Below are 23237 nucleotides of genomic sequence, written 5' to 3'. Positions count from 1 at the left end.
TGCCGTAATTATGCCACAGCAGAATGTTTTAAGTGTTTTGTGTATTTGAAAAAATACAATCATGATAAATGATCAGATTTACAAATATATGCAATTTTAAATTAATATTCAACTTGTCACAAATGAAGTTGTAGGGCCTGGAAATGAATACATTCTTCTTCCTTCACTCCCAAAGAAACTTTTCCAAGCCCCCTTGTATGACCTACTACTGAAGTGGCCAGGGGGCGTGGACAGTTCTTGTGACCCTTAGTCCACTCTCATCCACTCTCATCCACTCACTGATGAAGAAAATATTTGCTCATTGTCTCAAACTCACAGGGAGTCCTGAGTGGAATCAGTAGAACTAGGAAATCAAATCTCAATGTAAACGGCAGTTTTGTCAAGGAGAAGGGTCAGCTCTAAGAGTCTACTTTAAACAACGCAACACAGAAAACAGCCTGCAACTTGGGGCAACATGGAACAGAAGTAAACGGTTGTATAGAATTCTGTGTTCTAGCAACATGACCTACCGGACAATCAGAAGGAAAGGGAGGGAACTTTTGAGTAGCCTACAGGGAAACCACTGTTCATTCAAACACGAAGAAAACCAAGAGGGGCTTCCCAGCGCCGGCTTACATGTGAGCACATATTCCTTTCCTCGCCAATGGAAGGTGGGCTATCTAGTTTCCAAAGTTGACAAGTCCCTGGAAGGCTGAAAGACTGGGCATGTCCATAAGGATTGGGGAGGGACAGGGGGTGTCCAGGGGCAGCTGACAGACACAGCTGACAGAAAATTCCCTCAGACAGAAACAAAACACCATGACATGCGGTCTGGAACCACTTGTGGGGCACCAAACACTGTCCTCTCCTGCTTAAGGCCCGAGAGCATCAGGCTGCCTTGCCTGTTATCCTGCTCTCTAGACAAACACAGCAAGCGCCTTCACTTACACGATCGCCTTGTTCCGCTGAGGCAGAGGAGCCTGGTGGGGCAGCAGTTAAAGCAGGCTGCTAGTACCTGTACGGATGGCAGCCCGAACCCACCAGCTGTGCTATAGGAGAAAGACCACAAAAACTGTCAAACGGACAGGGCAGCTCTATCCTCCCTCTTCTGTTAGTGGCTGGGTACGGAACCACTGTCCCCTCCGGACAGTGCTGCCTGACCTGTAGGAGCGCCGTGTGTCCGCACTGACTGGCAGCAAAGTGACCGGGTGCCCTCAGGTCACTGTGAGTTGGAATCAGCCCCTCAGCCATACAGTTGTTGTTTAGTTTTTGTTTGGTTGGTTAGGTAAGCCGGGTAGAACCACTGTCTCTACGTAAATGTTAAAAGTAGAGAGTACGAGGCCAGACAGACTGTGAAAGTGATTTGTTCCTGGGCACACACCACTAAGCAGAGGAACCTCAATCACACCCAGGAACTGACAGTCCCGAGGCTCTGTTCTGTTTAATTAGATGGCCTCATAAAACACAATACAGTAACTGCTCATGACATCAGCCCAACCCATAAAGTAAGAAAGCTAAAGCATTCTGAGCGCAAACTCTTTCAAGAAGATAGCTAAATATGAAAACCAGGGCCTTCCAACATGATCAATCAATGGAAATTGTAAATCAGTGACTGAGAGACTCAATGCTAAGTCAGAATACACAACAGGATGGTTCATCTCTCCAAGAGGTTTTGGTACAAGGCTTATTAATGTTTTACATTGTTCATGATACATCAAATGCTTGAACCCCAGAACATGGGGTGAAAATGTAGCTAAAACTTTAAAAAATAGAAAGACATTTCTCTTTGTAACATATAGCCATCTAAAGGCAAGTCTTTTCCCCAAACTAAGTGCAGGGCAACAAAAAGACTCCCTAATGATACACATTAGAAAAGATGGTGAAAGTCTGATCACACCCATTTGCCGATTATTTCGGTCACTTCCTGCCAGTTAGCAAATACGACTTTGTCAATCAACTCCTGGGTCACCTAGCTTTGGGTTTTGTCTCTGACTAGCTTTATTATATAAACCAAAGACTAGGAATATTCTGGGACATCTGGAAGAAGTTAAACGGAGATTATAAAGCTTAATAAGGATTTCTCTCTCCTAAGAAAAAATGTCTTCCTTTTGTTTCCTTTAATAGTTCTCTATCTCCAGGATGCATATGCATAACTAATGCAAAGTGCAGAAGTAGAAGAGGAAACAAATGGTCCGAGATCGTTCCAATGAAATGTCCCTGCAGGTGCTGAATATACGCGTGTGGCTTTAGACACAACCGTAACAAGGAGGGCCCGTGCGTTCTCTCCCATGGAAAGCGTCAGATAATGGTCTTTCTTTGCCCAAGTCCTATCTCAGTCAGAACACATGCTATACATTTTAGAGACAAGAATATATACATCTCAGGAGCCTCAAATTGTATTGTTTACTTTCCTTCCAATAACCTGAGACTCATGAAAGCAAACAAGTCCTTTGGAAAGCCATGAAGTTAAGTCAAGCAAAGTTCAAGTGCAAAATAACTGATATGCTAAGCTGCACAGTGACGGTCTTGCTCAAAATTCCAAATAACTTGGCACCCCATCAAGGTCACCCAAGATTATTAAAGCATGGTCTGTTTATTTTGTCAAACTCTTTAAGAGTCTTGTTAAAAGTCATAAACACATGATAAAGACATCCTCTTAGACCCAGTCTTCTTCAACAGCATGTCTGCCTATCTAATTACATAGCTCTTTAGACCAAACGGTTCACAGGATCAGGTTTTCATAGGTACGTGCACAATCATCTTCTTATCTGAGCATCAAGTGCTCTGTATCATGTTGATAAGCCACGCAGCATCAAAAGAAGACCTCTAATAAAATGCACCTATTTACAGATTGTACTTATCACTTTGTCTTAACAAGGAAAATGTGGGAAACAGAAATGACATTCCTCTACCAGGAAAAAAAATCTGTAATTTTAAGAATTGGGTGCTCCTGCCCCTCCCCACCCCCCATAACCCCACCCCTGGCAGGGAGAAGTTGAGGTGTGGTGCACGGGGAGGGGGGGGGGAAATCCTTTGCTTTTCTACATCATACTCATCTTCTGAAAGCAAACCTGTCTGTTAGGAGTTCCTGGGGGCAAACCAGGGATCCCCAGCAGTCTCATCACCTGGAAACCTGTCAGCCAATGTGTTTAAGATATCGCCTGATCTCTGATTCTCTGCTAATTCAAAACAGAGAAAAAGTGTGCATCTGTGCTTCTGATCAGCAAAAGACAGCCAGGGTAACCACTTGACAAAAACCCAAAAAACAAAAACAAGAAAGGCAATGTTTTAGTTACTCTGTATTATTATAACACAGAGTAAATTTACTATTTCAAGGAGGCTTTGCAAAATAATATTGGTTCCTTAATATCGATTATGTCCTTTGCATCCTTTTAGGCTGAGTAGGAACGCATAACTATGGTCCTGGTTTTAGCCAAGTGCATGCTCGGTGAAGAAGGCTGTCTTTTCCATCCTTCTTCTTAGGCAAAGAGAGCTCTGCCTTGTATGGTGCTATACTTCAAATTCAGACATTGTCTAAGTATTTCCACGTAGCTTCCATTTCCAAGTAGTCTCTCATAAAGACACAGTATACCTGAGACGGTCAAAAGGAGGCGGGGCGGGGGGGGGGAAGGGGGGACAGAGGACAGAAAGAATCCAAATACAGATCCACAAATCCCAGCTCTACTATTTGACTGGATCTATGTGACCTTGGGCAAATTGTTTAATTTATCTGATCTTAAAGTTTCCAATCTATCATGTGGTGACAGAAAACACTTAATTTGCAGACCTGCAGTGAGAGAGAGAGAATGCATACATGGTGCCTAGCCCGGGGCCCGGCACATGTAGCCTTATAATGAATGGCGGCTTAGGCTGAGAGCGATTTTGTTCAGAGATGGCAGTTATATGTTCCCTTTGAGATTAAGAGGAGTTCCTGATTCCTTTGATTGAAACTCTATGGGTTGAAAAACATAATTAAGCTAGGCATTCTCAGAAAGTACATTTACATTAATATTAATTAATGCAAACAGCTGTTTGAGAAAGCCAGCCAGATAAACCTGCTTCTCGTCAGGTGTGAAATTCTATTGTTCTTATGTTACGAGTCATTTAAGTTAATGACTTATTCCAAAAGATATAGTTAGCTACCAAAAAGCTGCAACCAGAACAAAGAAATTGCTTCCAAGAACTACTATAACATTGTCTCTCACACATACACACGCAACACAGAGAATAAAATTTTAAAAATAAAATAAATGAAAGTCTTATTCTGAGAAGAACAAATGGAAAAAGGTTAAATTACATTAACTGAGATCTAATTGGGAATAAATCGGAGACCAGAAAACCATCTAGCCAGCATTATATTAGCTTCTTCCCACCCCTCCCCCCTAATTCCTTGAGTCTTAATCCAGTTAGGGACCCCATCTCAGGGTACCTTTATCTTGTTTCCTGCAGTCTATAGAATCTTATCACCTACTCTCATAATTACCATTTACTTCTAAACCTGGAGCTGTTTGTAGAACGCTAAACTCCTTGAGGGTGTGGAAGGACTGAGTCATAGTTTCTGACTTCTGACACATTTTGAGCAATCCCCAACCACTACTGCCTGCAGTTCCTTATGATAGTGACCCTTCATTAGTCAGAGCCTAACATTATTGGTTCTGCTTAGTACGTGGTGGTAATTAGCAGCACTCAGGTTCCTCAATATCCAAAGCGTTATGCAATGAATTTGATAGTGCATTTGTGCCATAAACTAAGTGATGATACTGAGAGAACTCTCTGCCACATAACTCCCCAATCTTGGAGAAGGAGGGAAGAAAGCATGCGGTGAGAGTAATCCAGGGTTGAAGATAAAAGACAACAAAGTCAAAGTGACACTAATGTGTTAACATGATTTAAAATATACTTGAGATTTAGAAGCCATGGATGTGGTAAGAAGGATGCACTGGGAGGGTCTTCTTACTTTAATAAGCCATTTGATTGAGTCCCTTAACCTCCAGGCACCTCTGTTACAAAATCTGCAAGCTAAAGGGGCTTAGCAGATACAGCTTCCAGCTCTAAACATCTAAAACATATCTGGGACCTCCGCTGATTCAGAAGACTGTTCAGAATATTATAATTATGGCATCTTCTTTGCCAACATCAGTTATTAGTGTAATGATAAGATAGTAACTAAACATTTCTAGGCTATATAATGCCCACTAAATGAATGTTTACAGTAAGAAATAAAAATGAACAATTAGCTGTCTTATAACCACTTAAGAAAAAAAAGGATCTATTCTTTCCAATAGAGTAACTGCACACAGAGATGTCTGTACGCTTCCAAATATTACCTGACCTAGAGAGAGCTCGCAGGCCAAGGACTCCACAACGCCAGTAACCAAAGGGGGAGGAAAGAGAGCCTAGAGCGATAGCAACAGAGATACACACACAGAGAAAGAGAGACGTGGAGATTCAAGAGGAAAGGGGGAAAGACTCCAGGATTTCCAAGTTAAAGCTTCCTCATTTCTACTAAAAAGTAGCAAGCAAGGTCTGTACAATCTACATACAGAATTGGGTGTTAACAGCTTATATCGTTTTCTTTTGATAGTCACCAGAGGCTCGTTTTACATCTAGAGTCACCCCTTCACAATGACAAACCACCTTGGCAGGTAAAAGAGATTGTCAGTGAGTGGTGGGCTTATGTGTCTGGAGGTCTTTGCTTTTTGTTTGTTTTCCGTGTGTGTGTGTGTGTGTGTGTGTGTGTGTGTGTGTCTGTGAGGGGGGGGGGGGATTCTTGTATTATAATACTTAAATCTACCAATTACAAAGAAAATAACCAGGTGTATGATCCAAATGTCCAGCTCCTTAGGGACACTGACAGTTGTCTGTCATGGCAATTCTATTTCTGTTGGTGGTGGTGGTGATTTTTTTTTTTAACACAAATCATTGCTTGTAAGCATTAATGTTAAAAACAGAAAAACAGTTTAGTACACAGTGGCTATAAATGCCAAATCAATTTTCAGCAGATAATAAAGTCCATGTTTTACAATCTGCAATGCACTGTTTTACTACCCCCAAAAATGTAAGCTAATAATATATAGCTCCACTAAATGGAAAATGCAGATATGCTGTTAAAAAAACGGGCCGGCTGTGAGAGGATGGATCATTTCTGCAGGGACCTTCTTAAAGCTATGTGTAAGTGTTTTGAAAATATCACATGATGTGGCCATGTGTTAAAAATTACAGCCAGTTAAGTTCTCTGCTAAGAAAAATATGTGGGCAATTTATGAAATGCACTCCAGGATGGAGATGTCTTAAGTAAAACCAGATTTTGAAAACAAACTCCTTTTTGGTGGGGGGGCGGGGTAAAGGGGGGTTGGAGGGGGGTGGAGAAACTTGAACTTTAAAAAGTCCCAGGCACATCTGGAGTGCAGGACCATTGAGAAAGGGTGGTCTGACCTCATACTAGCCATCTTCTGAAAGAACAGCACTATTTCTGGGCTTCGGGGACTGTGCTCACTTATTGTCCTTTTAAGGAAACAGTCCTGAAAGCATTTTGTAGGTCAACATATGTTCTTTGATAGTATTATACAAAGATTGATAAAAATATAAATGTTTCTGGATGCTTGGAGCCACGTCCTTCTGAAAGCAATCTAGTGTTCAAGCTTGCCCAGTCTTCTCAGAAGAAAACATTTTCCTGCTCTTCAATGCAAGGGTCTAGTTGTTATGGAAGAGACAGGCAGTGAAATGCTATTTCCTCATAGTGAGTTAAATCATTTTAAAACAGCTTGATCTATTTCTTTAAAGCATGAGGGGCCTCCTTTGACTTTGTATAGTTCATTTTGTGCCCGTAGTCTATCAATAAAGAGCTAAAACATGGATGGTGGTGCCTTTTCCAACACAACCAGCTCTAGCAGCCCCTAAAGCCCCTTTTCTTCATCTACCCTACCCCCCAAAGAGTAGTACGTCTTTGAATAAGATAATAAGTATTATCTGTTCCCAGGGATCCCCACTTTCATGAGAAAGACCCTACATCTGAAAAGTGTTAACATCAACTTTGAGACGGCCAAGAACCAGGTCTGACACTTGAATTACAAATAATTGTTTTAAAGTTCATATTTAACTATGGAGCCAAATAAAAACAGTGATAATATCAGATTCCACAAAACACATCCTTTTAATCTTCTGCACATAATGTCTTATTTAAAAATATAAGATCGGCCCCAGATGGCTAATATTATCCATTAATAACAAACATATAAGTACGGACGAAAATATGCTAAGCAAAAATATAAAGAGGTAGCCCATCCAAGAGCAGAGTTTAGAAAGTGCAGATGGGTGTCAAAAATAGCCAAGTGTCACATCTGCTCAGGCATCGCCATCCTGGCACATGCCCGCAGTCACAGCTGTCAATATAGCTTCTGAATCCAAGAGCAAGGTTTTCTAACACAGTTTATAAGAGAGGGGAGGGGGGGGGTCAGAGAAACACGGCCCACACACCTCAGACTTCAGAACCAGTGAGAGAGAAACAACCCATCATGAAAGACAGATTTCTCAATGATTCTAAAATCCCAAATACAATTTTGTGCCTCTTATAATAAGGATGCTGAGGAAATTACTTGAAAATCTAAGGTTTAAGTAAGGGGCAGCAGGAGTGCTAACTCATCTCTTCTGCAATTGTCATTCACAAATGGCTTTGGTTGGTAGTGGGATTCAGTTTGACCAAAATAATGCTCAGAGTGCTGGTAGGTCAGCTCCCTGAACACATATTTATTAACAGTATAAGACAAAGAAGATTCCAACAGTCCAAGCAGCTACAAGAGCCTCAAGCAATAAACGAAAATAAAAAATTTTAATAAAACCTTTTCATACCGATTCTGCATTTTATACCTAACGCACTATGGCATCTTTCGTTGTATTGTGCAGATAAATCAAGATGAGCGCTTAGAGAGTTACAAAGACCTTTCAGAGACCTCCGTCATTGTCTTTTGGCAAATTGATTTTCCCCATATTTCAGCTACACACATGCTTACTCTACTGAACTAATGGAAAAGTCTAGTTCTGTCACAAACGCAGCCTTTCTGCCCATCTATCAATAATGATGAGGGTGACAAGAGACATCGTAAAGGGGGGCGCCGGGGGCGCTGGAAACATTCCTCAAACAACTGGCAATACCTACGCGCAACTGTGGGTGCAGAAAACTGGCAGATAATGTTTCAAAACACCATCTGTGAGGTGTACAAACTCGGTGACCAAGCACAGCCTCTTCTGCCTGTGCTCCCCAACCCATCAGTACGGACCAGCCAGCTGGAGGATCTCTAGCTGCCCCGTGTCTGTCTGTCTGTCTGTCTGTCTGTCTGTCTGTCTGTCTGTCTGTCTCTCTCTCTCTCTCTCTCTCTCTCTCTCTCTCTCTCTCTCTCTCTCTCTCTCTCTCTCTCTCTCTCTCTCTCTCTCTAAGATCCCAGGCTCCCAGGAGGCACAGGGCAACCTGGACGCATCTTCAGAGCAGACACAACTTCCCCCCATCAGGCTTTTCCCAGAAAACCCAGCCTCTCCCAAGCTTCTCCATAAACGGAACTTTTCACTGGCAACGACTGCAGAAACACGGTAAGCTCCAAAGATAATATTTTTCAGAGGAAATTGACATGCGCTAATTTTCCAAGACCACAACAGGCAGCTCCACTAATTCAGCATTTTTTTTTCATTAGCCGGGTGTGATTAGTTGCCCGATGACATTTAAGGATGGAGATTTCGATGAAGACTGCCTAGAAGTTCCAAAGCTTTCTGCACTTTCCCTGACACTAACAGCTCTTTAGAGCGACCTCATCCCGTCATCCATGGGTACCTGAAGCCTCTCTTCCCTCCCACAGGAGAGTTCCTGGTCCTCAGGAAACCCAGAGCAGAAGCAATACCTCTTGCTTCAAATTAAACTCTTCAAGTAAATTGCTCCAAGGAACCGATCTGGCTGTACTCTCCCCCTCATCCTCCCCCAATTTGAAAAGCAAGGGCTCTCAAGCCCCATGTCCCAGTACCAATCTTCATCTCTTAACAGTACTCTGTGCATCTCACCTCCATCTCCCCTCCTCTTCCTGCCCACACGCGCCCCGCTCCTGCTGTGGGGCACGCGGTGTCACAGTACACCCTGGCACAGGACACAGTAAGCTGTCTCCCTCTGGGAACCAGAGAGAATTCCAGCCGCAGGAACTCACCAGGCATCCTCGGATCAAGCCTCCGCAGTCCCAGTGGCGCTCGCCTCCCGGCCGCGCGCTCCAGGCTCAGGCCTCCTGTTCAGGAATGAGCAGCAGCGGCAGAAAGAGGAGGGCCGTCACGAGGGGCTGGGGCGGCATCGCCGGAGGCAGGGTGCTGGGCGTGCGCCTGCCAGGCGGAGACAGATGGAGAGCTGACACTCCGGATTGCACTTGGAGCAGAAATGTGGCTGATGACAGGAGCACATGTGGCCTTGAACCCAGCCCGGTCTCTTCAGGCAGAACAATGACAGGGACGTGTAGGCAAAGGATCACAACCCCTTGCCTCCCCTGACTGACTCTCCCTCTGTGGGGCAAGTTCCAGCCGCACCAAAGAAGAGAGCGTCAAATGCAGAAAGATAAGCTCCCTGCTGAATAATTCATTCACCCGGCCACCCCCGCCCCCGAGCGCGTGAAAAGTTAACCCTGATTTTGCCAAGAGAAGGCAAGTCCACATGCCCCCCCCCCCACCGCTGCGCAAAAGGAGGGGCTCCCCTCCCCTTCATCGGCTCACTTTAACCACCGTAATTGGAAGGTATTTGAAAGAACAGACAGGACAGACCCCCACCGCTTGTTTATTCTACTGGAAACCCAAACCCGGTACAGAAACCTTTCTGTAAGACTTTGTTTATTGTGCCAGTTTATCATCCTGAACCAACTACCAGAATCATCCTCCTTTGTGAGCTTCTCGGCAGTGTGTGTCAAACACAAGCAGACACTTTTATTTTACTAGACTGTTTTCAACCCCCAGGGACTCCGCCCCTGATGGGCTCCAAACAGTTCCAGTATCCTCTCTCTTCTCTCCTCCACCTTGCCTAGATCCCTGGGAGATGAAAACACAAATCCTCACTGCGGAGCCTTTGGAAAGGCAGGACAATCATGTCCTCCTGGCTCCTGAGGTTTTTTTTCTCTTTTTCTCCCCTATTTTTGCACACCCTTAAATGTTTATCCTTCCCACGAATAACACATACCCAGCCAGGTTCCACAGACGCGTCCCTATTAAGCTTTAATGGACACCATGAGATATAAAACTATGAGCCTTTGTTACAGCGCTTTATCTAAAGCCAGCTATTTTCTTCTCAGCGGTCCCTCTTCTGTCCTTTGTAAAACATCCTTGCCTGGAGGAGAAACGCAGGCCAGCCTGCCTGCCCGCCTTCTCCAAACACACACAAATGCCGGGCAGAAGGAAAACACTGCTCTCCTCAGAAACTCTTCCTCCATTTAACACTGGCACATCTCTCCTAGGTGGTTTGTTTGTTTAAACAACAGGATCGAGCATGTGGAGGAGATCCCTCCTGGCTTTCCCTCTCCAGTGTACGTTTGATGCACTATAAACACAGAAACAACCGCCCCCCACCCCCCTGGCGCCCGACCAGCCTGCACGCTCCTGGACTCTGACAGACAGGAGCACCATCCCCTTTAACTCTTGCCATCCCTTCACAGGCTCCCCACTGCAGCCTGCTCCGAGCTTAGTGTACACTTTCCATATGCTTTTAGTGCGATTCAGATGGATGTCTACCCTCCCCTCCCTTCCCAGCAGCCCTGAGGAAATGATACAAATCCATCCGAAAGCAGAAGTGACCCCGATTCCTCCCTACTCGCTCTCCCCGTGGGCATGCATACCTGCTTCCAGGCAGACCCATGGACACAGGCAGCCCTGAGAAGAATTCAATTTTGTCACCCCGTACTGATCAATAGGAACTTCAGCAGCCCCTAAATATGGGACCCAAGAAGGACTGCTTCCTCAGTCGAACCCCTCAAAAATTCATCATTGTCTGAGACAACTTGTAAAAAGACTACAATTCATAATGATTACTCTGTTCTGTCACTAATAGTACACTGTGCCCTATTTATGAGGCCAATCTTTTTGTTCATCTTCGTTAGATGTCACTTGTAATGAGGTTCTGTGTAATGGATTTCAGTACAGTTAAGCACCAGGCTCAAGCATTCCTATGACAGAGAGCTTTATAGCAGGCATGAGTGTGATAATCAATTAAGGCCTGCTATAAGAACCTTTATGGAACCGAGCATCCTAAATCTGTAGATTTAGATTTCTGAAAGGAGCATTAGAGAGAAAAGGGGGGGAAAGCCACTCAATGCTACATGCTGCTGATTTTTTAAAAAATACTATACCTATGTTACAAAGAAAACATTTTCACAGTGGGAACCCTAATCTTTCATCAATATGCATGGTGAATCACTTCTAAAATAGAAAATCAAATGACAAAAATGCAACACTGGATGATATCCCGTTTTAGAACTGGGTCTTAATACCGGTCCCTTGCAAGTCCCTAAACCACAGCTCAGAAAATTGAACTTCCATATGCCTTGTGATTATGTATCTTTTCTATGTGTAAAAAGGCTTTTTAAGCTGTTATCTGACTACAGTAATTGCCACTTTAAATTGATCCACGTCAACAAAACCTGGATCCCTGGAGATTCTCACCTAGAAGTCTGATTGCAGAAAGGACCTAAGTGTGTGTGTGTGTGTGTGTGTGTGTGTGTGTGTGTGTGTGTGTCTGTATCTGAGACTAGTTCAGCATTTTCTCCAAGAGCCAGTTTTCCCCTCTAATGATTTAATCCATTGAGGCAAGCAGAGCAGCAACCCCATTTGGCAGTTCTCCCTGAGCAGGAACCCTGTATACGTAGTTCTATACAGTCATTTAGACAGAAATGACGTTCCCTTTTAATCAAAAAGCGAGAGTAGAAGGAGCCAAGAGCTGCTAAGCGCAAATTCTATGATAAAGATAGACACCCAATGATAAGATGAATGCCTTTAGGTAAGGGAAAAATATGGTATTGCAAAGGTCCTGTCCCACAAAGCACTGCCTGCATCAGAACCAGGCGCTGTTCTATAAAATTAAAATACATCCCAAGACGGCACTGCATCGCATTACTGGACCTTATATCGCGATCCATGGGGGATAACAACAAAACTCTTCACTGTCGAGCCTTTGCTTTCTCGTGAGAGTTTCTAGTTAATGCCTGTCTATCTTCTCATCAAGGACATAGAGCGTTTTTTATGGCAACTTTCGAAGGGGCATTATTTTAAACATCACTTTGCATATAAGTATGCATGGTCAATGACAAAATGCTAGGTTCCTGAAAATAGACAAAGAGGTTTATGAAAAGAAACTTACATCATTCATTAAAAAGCCTTTATGGTATCTTATCCTCCAGGGCATTCCCCCTCTCCCTCATTTCATAAACCATAACGGCTCCGAAGTACAGATTTCCCTTTGTTCAAACATGACTTACCAATACTAGGGAATAGCAGCCTACCAAATTCATCGGCAGTTCAGGAAAACTCTCTACACTGGCAAAGGCCGAATCTGTGGTAGGGCTTTTCCACAGGTATCAACTTTTCCTCTCAGCTTCTAGCAGGCGGTTGTGATACATCGTGACTTCACACAGTGGGTATTAAGTGAGTTAATTCAAAGGAGCTGAAACCTCATTGATCCTAATTGAAAGCAATACACCCAACCAAATACTTTCCTACCCCATCTGCTCTGGCCTGCCACCAGCTATTCAATACAAGAGAATTAATAGTTTCAGATATTGTAACCGACCCAATAAAGGCACTCATTTAAGCAGGGCTGCATTAACAAAATGAAAAAAACAAGGGCAAAATGGGTTCAAATGTAGCATTTCACTCCTAGTTGGCTTTAACAAAGCTGAATAAGGCTTATTCTGACTTTTTATGTGCAAGACTTGATAAACTGAATGAGAAGGCACTCAATGATCAGCCAAGGAGCATTGATGAATGGTCATTAAGACCCCCCTGCTCTTACAGGGGACCCTGCCACAAAGTGGCACACCAGCTTGAAAGGGCGGGCTCACTAATGTCCAGATTTCTCCGCTTGCTTGTTCCACTTTCAATTTCAGACCACTGGCCACCAAATGAGGCTGACATATTGGAAAATAATGTTTTATGGGCGAGTGGTAAAAAATAAAATGGAGGCATTAGCTCTGCTTTCAAATTCAAATCTGCTAGTTTTGTCAGACCCCAAAGGTTTTGATTTTCCACCCAGCTGGAAGCTATTAGTGCTTTCTGAAGGCATCCTACTGACAGGGCAAACCTACCTAATGTGTGAGCTGCGGGCTCAGGGAGATGGGCCTCTCTTTTGGATGATTTCCTAACTTCTCGTCACTTTGACAGTCAATTAAATAGATACGACACCTAATAAAAATGTACATTAATTTGTTTCGGCCACTGAAAGACATCTGAACCTGTATAAAATAAACTCCATAATAGATTGTCTCCTGACAAAGATAAATCTAATTAGACTCTGTCTGCCAGGAAACACTGGTTTACGTGTTTAGTTGGGCTACCATGTAGGATGCAAGCTGATCACAATGGGATGCGTGGAATGGGTAGAAGGAAAACACACTCTGGTTTTCCCCATCAAAATAAGAGGTTATCTGGTATTTTACCTCCTTATAGAACTGACTACTGTAAACAACTAGACACACTCAGACTAATTCCTTTGAATATTTCCTTTGAGGGAAATGATTGGCAGCATTTGCACCTCCTCAACTTTCGGCAGGCCCATAGAACAACTCACAAGAACGTGCTTAACTGACAAAAGAAGAGCAGGCGTAATTGCCATCCTAAGGATTTGAAGGGGATATAAACACTGCGGGGTCAAAGGGTTACTAAGGGCTGCCCAAGAGGGCCCAAGTGCTGGCAATAGGATGGAAGGAAGTACAAGGAAACATGCTGGAGGAGGAAGCTTGACTTAATAGGTGATTACACCAGACATCACAGAGGCAGAAAAGCTTCACTGCTTGGCTCATTTGCAACTCGCGGGACAAAGCACCACACAACAGAGTGCCCCATGGACCACATGCTGCATGGTCTGTTGAGAAATCCTAATCTAGCAGGGCAAGCAGCAGGCTGAGAGCTGGGAGTCAGGACCTCTTCCTTTCACCTATGACTTGGGTCAAACTCAAGGGCTCAGGTCACTTTGAGTTTTGTATCTCCATCAGTTACGTGAGCTGGTAAAGTGCTCAAAGCTTGCAAGCTGAAGATTCCAATCTTAAAATAACTTTGCCATCATTATTTCAAAACTATTTCAGTGATTTCTTTTTCTGTCTTCCATGTCTACAGAATACAATAGAAGTTGTATCATTGCAATATAGTTTTCAAGCCATATATCTGATTTTTAACTCAGGCAGAAATATACTCTGCAGCAAATGGGAGTAAAAAGATGTGCATCAGTACATTCACATACACAAGGTGCGTGTTTGTGAGTGTACGCACGTGTACTCCCTAAGTGAAATATATTTAAGATACAAAGCATCATTTGTGTGTGTGCAAGGGGGGGGGGAACCTATACTCATAATTATTATTATGAGTTATTTCTGACAGTGACCAATGCTTTTTAAAATATCATGATCACTGCTTTTCTTCACCAACACTTGAAAAAAGAGTTAATATGAATCCGCAAAACTCCAAAATGTTGTCACAAATGTAATGCTTGCATTAATTGAATATTAAATTATTTCAATGTAATCTTTAAGTTTGCGATTACAACTAAATGTAGATTGTGCAACATGCATACTACGGGGTTAAATTATTTTTAAGACACTTAAAATAAAACACTTCCATATTAACCCATAAGACTAGATGCTATGTGTCTTAACTTGTCTTTTTAAATAAAAGATTTTTCGATCAATTTGAAAGTATAAAATTGCATGTAAATCTGAAAAAGCTATCTTTGATAGCTCCTTATTATTTTAGTAACAGAAAACACTCAAATAGTATCAAAGGCACCCTCTTAATGGCCCATCTCTTATTCATTTGACAAGGACTGTAACATTAGATGGAAAACCTTTGTTTAGATGTCGCCACCTCTCCATCCTGACTGATGGCGAGTTAGTTTTGTTAAAACGCAAGGGTGATGGCGTATGCTCCGATGAACTTTCCCTCCTCTCAGCACCAGAGACAAAAACCTGCAGCTCTGCTCAGTGCAGGCAGCCATCTGGACAGCTTTCCCTCTCGACCCAGCCCAGCCCAGCCCACAGCACACTGCAGGCGGATCTGAGGGCTCTAGAGCTCGGCGGGGCTATTCATGACATACCAATTTCACATTTTCTGCTTGTACGCGTGCAACAATAAATGCTAATGAGGGCTATGAATGACAATTTTAAAGACAATAAAAAGGTCTCCAAATCCCTTGCATATGGAGACACTGTTTTCAAAACGTCACCTTCTGTTACAGAGCTGTTGGAGGCCACGGGATTAAAGAAGAAGAAGAAGAAGAAGAACCTAAGGAAAACAATAAGATGATCGAGGCTCAACTGAATCCCGAAGGTCTCCAAAGAGGCAACCTGGAAGCCCAGCCAACAGGAGGCCTCAGCACCAGCAAGCACAGCCCTGGGAATGCAGGAGGCACCGTGGGTCCTACCACCTTTGTCTTCTGCAGGCATGCAGCTTGATAGGAGCAGTCCATGCTAGACATGGGTATTCCGCAAGCCTCCGAAGTCTAGACACTGCACTTGTCCAAAACCAAACCCAAAACCCACCAGTCAACTGCATTACACGTTGGCATACCTCATGAGCATTTCACATATCTTTAATGAGACATATGCAAACTAATTTTCTTCGGATAAAATCTTTTCTTTAAAACATTCGCAATGGTTCTGGGCAGTAAAATGATGATGCTTTTATGGGGGAGGCTTAAGTTTTTTGTCCAAATCTTCTAAAAGAAGCATAGATTATTACATTTTTGAACCAGAAAAATAGTAGATATTACATTAGTGGGATAACTGAACAAAAGACGCACAAATGCCATGGCCTTTATAGGAATGAAACTATTTTACAAAGCAACAAAAATAAAACAAAAGATTCATCCTCTTAAACTTTAGAGAAATGGTCTAACGGGAATTCTTTTCATTAACATGGATTAAAACACTTTCAACAAAATCCACCAGGTGGAGCAAATACACAGCGAAAAAATAAACCAAGGATTCCCTCCATCATATTCTTTTTCATTTTTCACAAGGACTTTTATCTCTAACAAACTCCCATGTCTATCTCTCCATGTTGCATATTATCAGAATCTATGCACACATATTAAACGACCATATTTATAAACAAATTCAAAGTTACTGAAACACTCCTTCCAGCTGCAGTGGACATTCCCCAACTGCTTGATTTCTTCAAAAATCCATCACAGCATATTTGCTTCGATGTCACGGTAAACTTTTAAATTCATGTTTTACTCTGATACTATATCACGCATGCACCCCTTGCCCACCATAAGACCAGAGAGAAGGGATGCTGTACTACACTGAGGCACATTCAAACCCATAAAGTCAACTCACTTTCCTCATTCCCAATGGAAATGCTCATTCTCACCACAAAGTCTTATTAAAATGATTATTCATTGTATCTACCCAACTCTTATTCAGATTTCAGAGTACTGTTTTACCTGTTTAATGACCGCGGCCTTTTTATTTTCACTCTTGCCGGTCAATGGACACAAGGCCCCAGTTACTAATCTGATTGCATTGTCTCTTCTGGAGAACACTTGCCCCCATTCTGCTTTCCCAGAGATTCCCACCCCTTGCCAATTCACGCCACACTACTGAGCACACTCTGAGCACCCACCCCGTGTTCTTGTTCACATTGTGTCCTTCAATTCTTCACACCACCTGCAGGCCACAACTCTGCCCAGTCACTTTTCTGAGTCCTCCAAGTTCTTCCCACATTAGACACTCTCCGCTGCCTACGGTTACTTAATGTTACACATGGCGCGGATGTGGCTTGCACTGAAGAGAGCTCCAATTGGACGGAACCACCCAAAAGGGGGAGCTTTCAGGGAGGGTGTGCAGAGAGCCTGTCGGTAGAGGCAGATATATTAGGAATGTTGAACATGACTTAAATATGTATTTATATGTTTTCTCTTTTTCCTATATATACAGATGAGAAAGAGAAATAACCTGAAAGAAATGCAGCCGACTGATGCATAAATAAACATGCACACGCCTGAGGGTATGCACAACACTTATGGTGGAGCTACTTCCGCTCTGCATAATAGATTACGGTGATGCCTGTGCCATCTCACGGCGGCGCACCAGGCTAATCTAATTGTTTAAATGATTATGGACTTTTCACTGGAGTGGTATACAAATACATAAAATATTGACATTTTTATAAATAAATTATGAAAAGGAAGCGTGAAGAATAATTCCGATCAAACTCTTCCCCTGCAAAGCGCCATTTCTTTATGCTTTGCAGTGGGTACAGGCGAATATTTGGAGCTGTGTGCATCCTACACAAAAACATGGACCACTCCCTCTGCATGCCCATAACTCCTAGTAGTGCACGTGGAGTCACACATGTGCGTATAAAGGGTCAAAAGTCCTCAAGGCTGTGTGACAGAATCCTAGTGAAGTAGTTGGAAAAAGCAGATCACTGCACCAGGAATCACACAGTCCCCTCCCTTGGCAGGAAACCTCACCCCCTCACCTTTGTGCCCCCACCCACAGCGAGCACATTTCATCAGTCTACACAGGGGAAAGAGAACCTGCTGGATTTCTTCTGGGTAAGATAGTAGCTTGTTAGTCTCAGTAGATCTCCCATGTGGCTCCACCTAGAAGCATGCCTCAGAATATTTATCCTATACGACCTTCAAATTGGCCACATATTTTTGGTCCAAATATTATTTTTCACCCACCTCAACCTCATCAAAGGGTGTGGCTCTTCCCAGGGCCAATGTCATGGGCCAGATTCAAATTCCGAAGAGAGAAACAAGAGTTAAACACCTACATGTGAACTGGGCCACCTTTGTTTAAAAGTGGCCCCTCTTCTCCCTTTGGGAACAGATGAATTTCAAAACCGTCTCATAAAAATGGCCTCTCAAGTACTAGCTGCACACTACCCACAATGAACTATGAGCAAGCCTGACCCCAAAAAAGAGCAATGCGCGGAGGCCACTATGTGACAGAGATGGGGAACTATAAAGCCAGGTCACTAGGGCCAGTTCACCCCTGGTTCATGTCTGTTTGCCTTGCTAGTGATATTGTTACACTGCAGGGTCAAGAACTGTAGAATGAAAGAGCCAAACTGTACAATCCATTGACAAAAAAAACAACAAGAAAGAAAGAAAATTAAGCATATCTGTGAGAGCTATCCAGAAAGGGAGAGAAGGGAACATAGCGTTGGCAGTAACCTCCAATTCCTGACCAAACCCTCTTCCACACAATGGCCCCTGAGAGAAAGGAACCCAGGGCAGGAGCCAGCAGGACGGGAGGACAGACACGACTGGCCTTGCAGGATGTCAGAGCGCCAGGCGGCTGCGAGAGATACAGGGTGTTCACACACTCGCAGGCGGACTGTTTTGCTCTTCAGGTAATTAAACAAGGAAGCAGGGCTGCTGGGTCCCAGGCTGACCCCCAGGCTGCGGCTCCACAGTTCTGCATATCAACTTCCGCAAGAACTGCCTGGAGCGTCAACACACCCCGCGCCCTCCCGCTCTGGTTTCCTTCTCCACCTCTTCCTAAGGCTGACCCAGAAACAAACCGACCTGCAAAACACTCCCAAGGCAACTCCATCGAAAGGCCTGCACTTTCTTGGTAATTAAAATCTCTCTGCTGTATCAACCTCCAAATTTCAAAAACAACAACCAGAAAACCCCCAAATCCTAAGGACAATGACTTCATAAAAATGAATATGGGTCTCTTAACAAGGTGGATTATTCAAGAGCATAATATCTATTTTTTTATTCCTTTAGCATTTAATGAAAGCATGAATTATCTACTCTTCTGAGGCGCACAACAAAGTCCCAGATTTTTCATTCCTGATCACAGATTAAATATTTGTTATGCTGTGTATTCCTATATTGTTACGTTTTGGCAGCCACTATATAATATAAGCAAAAAACACCTATGGTCTGTCTTATTGTATTCCATCCAAAATTAATATTTTTTAAAAAGCCCTCTCAAATATTCAGTATGCACACATACATACATACACATACAGCCACAACTAAAGCTCAGGAACAGAAAAGCATAACAGAGAAGATGGTACAGTTATACGTGCATTCATATTAAGCAATGATTAGAATCATATAAATAATATATTCTTCTTTCATCTCAAAATCCATAGAGTAAAATATTGGCTGAAAGAGACAGAGACCAAAAGCGAGAGGAATACAAAAGCATGCCTGCTTGCCTGTGTTCAGCACAAAGAACATTAAATGAAAACAACTGGCATGCTGCCAAATTCCTATGGAGGCAAAGAGATTCAAATAAATTGATTTCACGCATCACACTGACCTGGGATCAGTGTGCAGGGCTACCATAAGCTCAGAGCTCCATGTGGGGTAAAGCCCCTTAATGCTATCAGACCCCTTGAACATGACCAAGTAAAACTAAAAATAAACGCAGACTCTCTCTCTTAAAGAAAAAAAAGAGGCCAAACAAACAAAGCAAAACCCCCAGCAATGTTGCTTAAGAAAATAACTTTCCTCTTCTCCCTCATAAAGATATCAGTATTTCAAGGTACACAGCATCACCTACATAACCATTAAAAATAAACCCTTGCTAACAGCACAAATGCATGTTTTCAAACCCATCCAGAATACATAAACTGATGCTACATAAATAATCTCATCCCATGATATATCTGAACAGAAACACATACCACGGTGCACAAGAGTCCCGTCTCCTCTGGCATTTCTCCCCACACGCTTCTCCTCACATTTTGCTGACTGCCAGTGCTATGGGTTGGTTTGGTGACCAACAGGGACCCCTTCTTAGGATTCTTGCAAAAGACCTATAAGACGCAGTCCCTCTCAGCAGCCTTGTCTAGTCGTCCCAGGGCTTGCAACAGAGCAAACCCCACAGAGGACCAGCTCCAAATTGCCTTCTAGAGCACCCAGTACTATTTTAGGTTTGCTTAAAACTCGGAGATGAACATCCCAGGATTTTGCCTTTACCGGCTAACACCCAAGCTGGCGACATGCCCCTGGCATTATATTCCCTCTGGGTACTGGCCTAACGAGGCAGGCTGCCCTAGTGTCCACCACTGCTCCAAATCACACCATGCAGACAGGACCTCGGGGGTCACCTCAGGCCATTCTCAGAGCCTCAGCTCAGCAGTGTCATTCGGCTCTTTGCCTTCTTGGCCACAGGCCACCGGGTTCCATATTTCTACATCCCAATTGTTCAAAATTTGCATATGACCATTACAAAGAAAGAAAGAAAAGCTAGGAGTAAGTGTTTCAATGCTCTCAATTAAATAATAATTTTAAAAAAAGGTCAACGGCCACAGAGTTGATTTTGATGCACTGCCCCCTGAGGGGCAGGATGGAACTGTCCCCATGGGTTTCCCAGACTGAAACTCTTTATGGGAGCAGGTTTCTCCCTCAGAGCAGCTGGTGGTTTTCAATTGCTTGCAAGAAAACTTATCAAGGTCTCAAACAGAAAGAAAATGTTTAGCACACGATGATGGCAACATATGTACCTGCGTGCTTGATACAATTGATGTATGGATTGGTATAAGAGCTGTAAGAGACCGCAATAAAATGATTTTTTAAAAAGAAAACTCAACAGTTATAAAACAGATAAGCACAAGTATATAAATATACCTTTATATAGAATATATCTCCTATCTTTATATATACTTATACACACAGTGTTTTTAAAGCATGCACACACACATAGGTATAGGATGAGAAAAGAGAAGAAAGCATAATGTCTCTGATATACAATGCTCAGGATTCCGTATTTGCATATTATAACAAATAGCATGCATTGAGTTGTATTAAGACGTATATTCTTGTGATGCACTTTTGCTTTCAATATGGATCTTCCATGTCACAATGGATCATTGCCAGTAGGTCAGAGATAGATGCCATGTGACTAGGAGAGAATATGATCGCAATAGGATGGGAGTGGGTAATGATGATGACTATGTATCTGCAATGTAAGCTCAAGGCATTTAATCCAACATGCTTTTCAATTCCTAATTGGCACCATATGTTAGCATATCCGTAAGGACCTTCATTACCGACACACTGTCAGAACGGATCCAGAGGATCCTTCCTTGAATGCAGCATTCTCTTTGGACAAAAGTCAGAAAACAAAATTTTTAAATACCGATGCATATGTTGTTATCATTAATTCGTTTTCTTCAAGGCATGATACAGACACCTTTGTCTCTCTATGGAACTTGAGAATCCTAACCAATTAGTATTTGAGTTTGCAAAAAGCAAAAAAAAAAAACAATTTCTTAGTGACGGCTGTACGTAAGTATAGAAGCAGGTGAGAGATGTCTCAACTACTTAAGAAAAGTCTCACTGCTTGCCTTCCCACTTGGATTGATGTCTCTTACTAATCTCCGTAGAAAAGCACACATGGAGACCAAGGGATTGCAAGACAAGGAAACACAAATTTAAAAGCTAGCCTTCATTAAGGAGACCTCCAGAAGACTCCATACTTACAGAGAATGGTTTCATTTTCTCTGGTATTAAAGGGAAGGGGGAATCCAACACCTTCCTGGGAATTCTAGAATAAGCCAATAAATATGACTGATGATTGAAAGAGCAATGATTGTGGTCCGGTGCCAGAAATAATGTTTCCTGAATAACGACCATCGGATAGGAAGGCTTCTCTTTCCTCTTCTCTGCTTCTAGCCGGGCGTCACATCATGTCAAATCCCTGCCCAACTCCTCAAGGACCAGCCAGTATTAGACAACATTTGTGATGACTTACAAGTTTTGCTCGGCATGCTTTATCCTTATTTCTCCATGCCTCCACACAACTCCACAGTCCCCTCAGCCTGCACCTGGCTCCCAGCTAAGGGCTCAGTCACTGCACCACCAGCTCTTCATGAACTCTCGGGAACCCGTAACTGAAGATCCTCCTGCATTCTCCAGTGTTGTAAACTTTCAGAAGTCTCTTACCAAAGAGCAAGACACCTAGCTGTCCTTGCTCTTTCGCTAAAATGTTAGATCTCGTTTCCCCCCTTTCATGTGTCTACAAATATAAATTCTACTAAGAAAGTAACATTCAATTCCAAGTTTGGGTTTTATTTTTTAATCAATTAATAGGAAGACATAATAAACTGAAAAGCACTCTTTCCCCCTCTTTAGTCAACAAACTGTTTCAGAAAACACCATCTCCCAGTTAAAATAAACACAGACACCATGGCACGGCGCTCACCCCTGAACTCCAAGTATTGCTCAGCTTCTAACAGATGTATCATGAGGCATGGCCAAAAGCAGCGCCACAGAGAAAGGGTGAAAAAACGTCAGTCCTTGATCATTTGGAATCTTCAGACCCAAATCTACCAAGCGAGGGTTCCCCCGCCAGCTTGTTTTCCCTTCGGATCCCCACACCCAGAGTTCCCAAGATGAGCGTCTCAAGGGGACATCGCAAGCTCAAGGTCTAGATCACAACAGACGCTAGAAGAAAGCAGAAAAAGAAAAGACTTCGCAATGATTACTTATCGGAAAACAAGGATAATAGTTTGTTTGTTCTGGTATGTGAGTAAATTACAAAATCAAAATATTGGTCTGTTCCTTACCTTGACAATATTCAAAGCTCCCCTTTTTCCGGCAGTCACCTATCACTAAACCCAGTGCTCGCCAAGGGCTTCTTTTCACAGAGATCATTCTCCAGCAACCGCTCTGCTCATTTCCTCGTGCCTTTTCTGACTGGGACAGAGAGTGCGTTCACCAGCCCAGAGCCCAAGTTTTTCTATTGACAACAACAAAGGGAAAAAAATGCATAGATCACAACCAGTCTGAAAACAAGGATCATACCCACCTACTTACATAGCGACACTAAGCCAGTTCTGTTTGGTTTGTTTTAAGAAACGGGTGCAAGTCCATCTACATTTCAGGAGGAACCCCCACACAACCCCCGCTTTCACAGTTCCTATAATGGGCTTGCTCTGGAGGGCTCTTCATTCTCCCCGCATCTGACCCAGGACTGGCTGGTCCACTCTAAAACGGGCGATTCCTCTTTCTGAAAATTGGTTTTAAGGCTCGAGTTCTCCAGTACCTTAAGAAAGTGGGTTGTATT

The 23237-nt window shown here is 43.0% G+C and overlaps 1 protein-coding gene across 4 annotated transcripts in view; it reads right to left on the bottom strand.

Moving 5' to 3' along the window:
* RUNX1T1 (RUNX1 partner transcriptional co-repressor 1) overlaps positions 1 to 23237 on the bottom strand; it is a 220105-nt gene that overhangs the window by 167507 nt on the left and 29361 nt on the right. For 2 of the 4 annotated variants that reach the window (XM_075549498.1, XM_075549497.1), the window contains exon 2: positions 22738 to 22910. The exons of 1 other annotated variant lie outside the window; for it this stretch is intronic. In XM_075549498.1, coding sequence (XP_075405613.1) covers positions 22738 to 22825 — 88 coding nt within the window. In that variant the 5' untranslated portion in view covers positions 22826 to 22910. Of the gene's footprint in view, positions 1 to 9164; positions 9514 to 22737; positions 22911 to 23237 lie in introns of those variants that run through there. One more of the 4 variants, XM_075549501.1, reaches the window with a different exon arrangement.

The sequence above is a fragment of the Tenrec ecaudatus genome, chromosome 5 (genome assembly GCF_050624435.1).
Source record: "Tenrec ecaudatus isolate mTenEca1 chromosome 5, mTenEca1.hap1, whole genome shotgun sequence".
Lineage (NCBI taxonomy): Eukaryota > Metazoa > Chordata > Mammalia > Afrosoricida > Tenrecidae > Tenrec > Tenrec ecaudatus.
This window is presented reverse-complemented; position numbering and strand designations above follow the sequence as displayed.